Source organism: Cyclopterus lumpus, chromosome 4, assembly GCF_009769545.1.
Source record: "Cyclopterus lumpus isolate fCycLum1 chromosome 4, fCycLum1.pri, whole genome shotgun sequence".
NCBI classification, from domain to species: domain Eukaryota; kingdom Metazoa; phylum Chordata; class Actinopteri; order Perciformes; family Cyclopteridae; genus Cyclopterus; species Cyclopterus lumpus.
Window position 1 is genome coordinate 7,308,602 of NC_046969.1, and position 7,029 is coordinate 7,315,630.

General features: G+C 40.5%; 1 protein-coding gene across 1 annotated transcript; it reads left to right on the forward strand.

Moving 5' to 3' along the window:
- The first annotated feature begins 4,351 nt into the window (after nucleotides 1-4,351).
- Nucleotides 4,352-6,448, forward strand: LOC117729742 (glycine-rich cell wall structural protein-like). The gene is made up of 3 exons (XM_034531081.1): nucleotides 4,352-4,956; nucleotides 5,692-5,752; nucleotides 6,066-6,448. Exons 1-3 carry the CDS (start codon nucleotides 4,463-4,465, stop codon nucleotides 6,126-6,128), a joined length of 618 nt encoding a protein of 205 aa, XP_034386972.1. The 5' UTR covers nucleotides 4,352-4,462; the 3' UTR covers nucleotides 6,129-6,448.
- The last annotated feature ends 581 nt before the right edge of the window (nucleotides 6,449-7,029 follow it).

The window sequence follows — 7,029 nt, forward strand, 5'->3', positions numbered from 1 at the left end:
GAGGCAGCAACACAATGGCAACACTTTGAGCTAAATGCTAACCTCTGCATGCTAACATAGTCACAATGACAATGCTAACATGCTGATGTTCAGCAGTTATGACGTTAACCATGCGCACCCTTAGTTTGTTGGTGACATTCTAATCAGGCCGTGGAAAAAAGTACAGCTGCAATGACACGTCATTTGTTTTGCAAGTATTTGGTCATTAAAAGTGCAACATTCCAAATTCAGAGCAATAATATTGCAGCAAACAACAATTTGCTGTGTAAAGTTATTGTGGAGTAATGTCTACCGAAGCAGAGAATGAAGTAGCTCTCCTTCTGTGTTGTAATCCAAACATCTCTGTGCTCTGTGCTATGTTTTCATACCACAAGTACATGTGAGACTGTGTGTGCTCAAGCACTAACCTTCGATTCTGAGGGATGAAGCCGACGCAGCATTGCAAAAAGCTGCAATTCATCAAATGGCTCAAAAAGAGAGTCAATCCACCCAGAACCCTACGCTAATATTCCCCACTTTACAGCACAAATAAACATGTTAACAGACTGGTACAAAGTTAGATAATATCTACAGGGTGGTGTTGAATTTATATCTAATTTGTTTTAATTAAATTAACCTTTTAAGCCCTAAGCTATTTTCTAGGTTTCTGCTCGAAATAACATACCCAAACTAAAAAGTGTGTAGCTCTGCAACGACAAAGGCTATTTGAATAATGTTGGTGTTATAATAAATGTTATGTGCAGCTGCAGGTAACTGGACCCAAACGCCGTCAACACTCGAAAAGGCAACTTTATTGCTCCACAGGATTCAAAACAAACAAAACAGGCTCACACACATGATCTAGACAAGACGAACCGACAAAGGGGAATGACATGAACAGGACTTAAATACAGAGGGCTGGTGCAGGTGATTGGACACAGGAGGAAACAACCAGGGACAGGGCAGACAATCACAGGGACAGGAAGTGCAGAGAAACAGAGGACACGAGAGACAAGGACTTCAAAATACAACAGGAAACACGACACAACACTACAGATCCTGACAATAAAGGCAACACATGTGGGCTTCTGTTCAGATGTTTACATATTAGTATATATGTTACTGGTTAAGAGTAAATAAAGATAAAAGACAGCAAAAGTTGAATTTCCAGGTTCGCCTAGAAAGAAAAGCACTTTCAGGATGATTATCTCTTGGAAAGATGCACAGAAACAGCAAAGCACAGCAGAGATCATATCACAATATGTGACCAGTCTCTCTGCAAAGTGTGTCTTTGAAAAAGTAAAGCAGAACAAAGTTAGAGGTTTTAGTACAGATAAATTAGACGAAATGGGCATTTGGGCGATTTGAATTTTCTCATGTACCAAACCATATATTTCACTTTTATATTACTTATGGTGTTCAATACATCCAAATATAGCAGTCTTTGTTGATTAGAAGAAGGAAAATTTTTTTTTTTTTAAACCCCAAATAAGCAACATTTGTGAATGTAAGCGCTAAATCGGTTCATGTTGCTGTGTTCTTTGGCTCATATCTCAGTGATGCTTTTTGCTATCTGGCTTCTTCTGATAGCACCGAGCTACGGGTTGCTAGTTCCAGAAATGTGCTGAGTGGGCTGACTCCTGACAAAATGATGATTATGATATTTTCATAATTCTTTCAGTTGGTGTTTGAGTTGTGTGGAAATGGCTTACTGAGTCTTGTAGCCTAAGTTCTCTTGTTTAATTTGACAACATCAATATATTTGCTCATGTTTATTGTAAGGTTTTACACAGTCTAACTATGATCTGTAAATCTGCGCCCAATTGGGCGCCATGTGGCTTAAAAGGTTGCTTAAATGTATGTAAGTGACAGATGGGTGCGGTCACGTCACAGCCGCTAGCTGTCTGCTAGACGTCACCCAGTGGTGTATAGTAACGAAGTAGAAATACTACGTTACTGTACTTAAGTCGTTTTTTTGGATATCTGCACTTAACTTTACTATTTATATTTCTGTTGACTTTCACTTTTACTTCATTACATTTTGCAAAGAAAACTGATACTTTTACTCCGATACATTACCCGGAAATCTTCGTTACTCGCTACAAAATCAAATCTATCTTTAGAAAAAAAAAAGAATCATGAGACCAACGTCGGGGACTGTGGTGGAACACAGACTCCAAGCAAGCAGGTTGAATCAGTGGTCCGAGCTTGCAAGTTAAATAATTGGTTAATCACGTTATTGCGCAATTGCAAACAAAGTGCTCTCAAAGCCGCGTTCTTTTGATTACCAGTGATGCCCAGGATGCTAACTTAGCTAGCGAGCGACTGCATGAGGAGATGACTGATTTCATGATGGAAGCAGAAATGGAAGCACCTGCTACTCCCCCAACAAACGACGGTGGTGACGAAAACCAACACCGGATTGGAGTATATCTTTGGCAGGGTAGGGGGGGAGACAGGTGTCTGATTTTCTAATTTAGCTATACATGGTGTATGTTAGGCTAACGTTCGCTAGCTATCGTAAATCAAACGAGACAATTAGTGTAGGAGACAGACCGCTAACGAGTTAGTGAGCTGAGGAAGTGTTGACAGTTGTGAGATTGTTGATTTGAGACATCTTAGCTCTAATCATTGCAGAACTACTTGGCTAACGTTTGTTAACTTAATGTTAGCTTGCCACCACACCATAGGATTGACAGGAGCCGCAAGAGCGCAGCGTTACGATTTGAACCGCGTCAGAGTCTGTGAAGCTGGTTTATTACTTTCGGTGCTGCTTTAGTATTGATCATGTTTTGATATTTGAGTCATTTTGTGGATGATCAGATCGAGTTATGATGGTACCAGTCGCCCAATTACAGATTCCGCTTGAGCAAAACCTTTGCCTATTGTGTTCAAATCAGGCCGAGAACACAATATTATGCATTTGCCCTCTACATCCGCTAGTCGGAATGAGCATACTTATAAACGCACTGTTACAATTTCTTCATAGTTTCATATTGCTTTTCGGAGAATTATGATGTTAAGTTCAAAAGTATACTTATGTACAATATATTATGTTGAACATTGTTGCTCCTGCATGGATCACAGACAACCCAATTATTTTCAACACAACTCCTCGTCCTTGGTCATGGTGGCCACAGCACTTAAAAGAATACACTTCATAATTCTAAAAATGTTGAGCCTTTCCTTTTTTATTAACAGCATTTTTAAGTACATTTAATATCAGAACATTACTTTTGATCCTTAAGTACAGTAAATACCAGATACCTTAAGACTTTTACTCAAGTAGTATTCTAATAGGTGACTTTTACTTTTACTGGAGTCATTTTCCAGTACGGTATCTTTACTTTTACTCAAGTATTGCTTTTGGGTACTTTATACACCACTGCTAGCTAAGCAGTTGCAATGTCTTATACTGGGATACATACACAAAACATTAGACAAATTGACAATTGGACCGGATGAAGGCACAAGAGGAACTATTTCCAATAGTTGTTGAGATCATTGAGAAAGATATTTTAGAAAGTGTTGTCTGGTATTGTCGATCCTATCCTAGCCTAGCATGACCAACATTTTTGTTGTTGTTGCTGTTTACTCAGTAGCCTACAAAATGTTAATTAAGATGGAGATTTGCCTCTGCTGAGGGGAGAATTACGAGAGGAGCTGTGTATGTATGTGTCTATACAATGTTTTTATACTCAACAACTCATCAAATGTCTGAGTTTTGTTTGCCTGGCTTAGATTAGACTCAGCCGGCTACTTTCAAGCTGCCTTAGAAGGTCACAGTGCCTGAAGACAAAATAAGACTGTTAAATCAAACAATGTAGTGATCTCAGTTCAAACTTGACAGCTGTCCAAGGACATTAGATCATTTAATTATGGATTTACGTGCCAACAAATAACAAAGCATGTGTGCAGAGTAGAGATAAAAGTTTAAAAAGACCTGAGGGAAGGGAGGATAGAGATGCACCTTGGTTGTTGTTTTCCAATGAAATCTTCACTGTTTTGTCACATGCCACTGCAGCACTTTACCTTGAAGCTATTTGACCTTTACAGCAGGCAGTTTTGTCCGTTTGTTGTGCAACATTCAAAGTTGGCCTCTCCAACCCTGTTCAATGAGGGTCATGGTGCTTGCCAAATGGTTAAAAGCCGACACGTTTTGGAACGAACTAATATTGTCCAAACTTGAAAATCGCCTTAACCTTTTCAAAATATTTTTTAAATATCATAACCTTTTAAAAGTTGGTCCCCACAAAGATATACCAGCGCAAACACGTTCTCTGCCTCCAGCTGAGTCTGAAGGGGAGTGGCTCAGGAGGTTGGGGAGTGGCAAAGAGGTGCGGTCACCATCCTTAAAAAGGTGCTCTCCACTGCTCCTCAGCTGCAGTCTGACCGAGGGAACCAAGCTCGCAGGTGGACAGAGAGACTACCTGGCGGCTGAGTTTTGCACTGTAGATTCTACAGAGTCCGTGTCAGAATTAATATGGACAAAAACTTCGGGTGCGGGTCCGGCAACTCGAGGACCACCCATTACGAACGACGAGTCGTGCAAGGAGGCGGCCTTAATGGAAGCGCTGGCGGATACTCCTACAGCTATTCAGAGTCCTCTGGAGGCGGGTTGGGAGGCGGAATGTCAGGCGGAGTGATGCGCTGTGCGTCAAGCGGAATGTCGAGCGGTATTTCAGGCGGAATGTTGAGCGGTATTGGAGGCGGAATGACAGGCGGAATGATGAGCGGTATGGGAGGCGGAATGATGAGCAGTTCGTCAAACAGAGTGGTGCACTCTTCGTCAAGCGGAATGTCGAGCGGTATGTCCAGCGGAATGATGAGCGGCATGTCCGGCGGAATGATGGGAGGCGGAATGTCAGGCGGAATGGTGCGTTGTGCGTCAGGCGGAATGTCGAGCGGCATGTCCGGCGCAATGATGAGCACAATGGGAGGCGGACTGTCGGCCTGCACAATGGGAGGCGGAATGAGGTATGACTTAATTTTCTGGTTAACTTTAACTTGTTTCTGTGAACCAAGGGGCCCTGCAGAGCTCTGTTTGCTATCAAATATGATTTATGACAGCCGGTTTTATCTCAGTATTCATTTCGCCCTGTCTAGACATAATAGTCCTTCAGCTAAAAAAAAAGGGCAGGCAAGTGCATCACAATATTTGCAGCAATCATATTTTCTCCAGTCTATACATATACAAAGAAGGTTGCATACTCAGAGAATCACTGAGTTTGATTCATAGCTCACATTGAACTGCTTAGTACACTCCACTGCAACAGCTTGCCTCAGTTTTTCAAACAAAAAGACACATTCACAATGAGTAACGACTAGATTACATTTGTGAGGAATCCCTCTATTAGATGAACAGAAGTACAATATATGTTATGTGTACAGAGCTACAACACATTCAATACACATACATCATATAATGAGAGAACAAGTAAGTAAGTAAGTGTATGGCAAGACCAGGGTCCAGATATAACCACGACCCATGGAAAACCTGTGAGGTGAGAAAGCACAAAGACTCCGGGGAAGAAGCAATGTGCATTAAATGGACATGAATTCATACATTCATTCAAACTAGTAGACAACTAACACTCTAAACTGTGATATGGTTGTAGTCATGCTTTTATTGTAGTAATTATATATAATATATAATTATTATTATTATATAATAATAGCTTGGTGCTAATGAGTTTTCTCCTCTGCTCCCAGCGGCTCGAGATCCGTCCACCAAACCACGGTCGTGAAGAAAGCTGAATACACTCTTGAGTCTGTGAGTCATGCTTTGTTTTGTAATGTTATATACTTATAATGCTACTTTTCCTTCAGTAGAGAAATTATAAGCCTGTCTCAATCTTTTAGTCTTTATTTCAAAAGGAAAAAGGATTTTCTTGCAGCTTCAATTGATGCAGAAAGAATGACATGAATGGTGTTTTACAAAATTTCCCGTGCACTAGGAACTTAAGCACAACAAACCCGTCCACTTCCTCTTCGACTCAGTTCTGACATAACCCCCCTTAACACTGTTCTTGTCTCCCCATTTCTCTCTCTCTTTCTCTCTTTATCTTTCTCTCTCTCCATCACAGGACTACAGCAACAATGGGGGACTCTGCAAGTCTCCACTCTCACTGTTCCCACCCCACATGTAATACTTTTAATAATGCACATGCAGCTGAAGGAAATGGACGTGTTTCAGCTCTCTGCTTTCCTCAGCTTTCCTGACACATTTGTGTGTGTAACTTCTCTTAAACAGCAACCAGTTGATACAGATCTTTAAACTTCATCCTAAACCAGATACTAGTAGCACAATAACAAGCAAAACAATGTCATAATTATCATTTTCTGTTCTGTTCGGGTTCTGAAATAAATGCAGGTATTTACGGTTAAATAACTGTCTTTGCATATGATTATTGTTTATTCAAGTGTAAAAATATTGTACATGCATTTATATAAAGATAAAGATATATGTAAGCAAATGTCTCTATTATTCTAACATAAATCCATTACATCCATCCATCCATTTTCAATACCGCTTATCCTCATTAGGGTCGCGGGGGCGCTGGAGCCTATCCCAGCTGAAATAGGGCGAAGGTAGGGGACACCCTGGACAGGCCGCCAGTCCATCAAGGGCAATAAATCCATTACATTTAATTATATTTATTATAACCCACATTACTGTATCATAGATCAAACGCATGTTATTACATTAGCTTTGTTCAAAGCTTTTTTATCACAGTTGAGAAGGACATAACTCTGATCCTTCGAATAATTGTGAGCTGCTAAGAACACGTGTGCCAGGTGTGGTCTGGGGCAGTGGTTCTCAACTGGTCTTTTATTCATTTATTTTGTATTTAACCTTTATTTAGCCAGGCGAAACATTAAGAACAAATTCTTATTTTCAACTGTGGCCTAAAAAGAGGCGAAACCTCTTGAGGGAAAGGAGAGGAAAATAAATAAGTACATAAATAACAGGGTTAAAAAGTGCCAAGGAGCGGAGAAACCAACACGTTAACAGCCTGAGAAACAGCTGCATTCGTCTTTCAGCAAGTC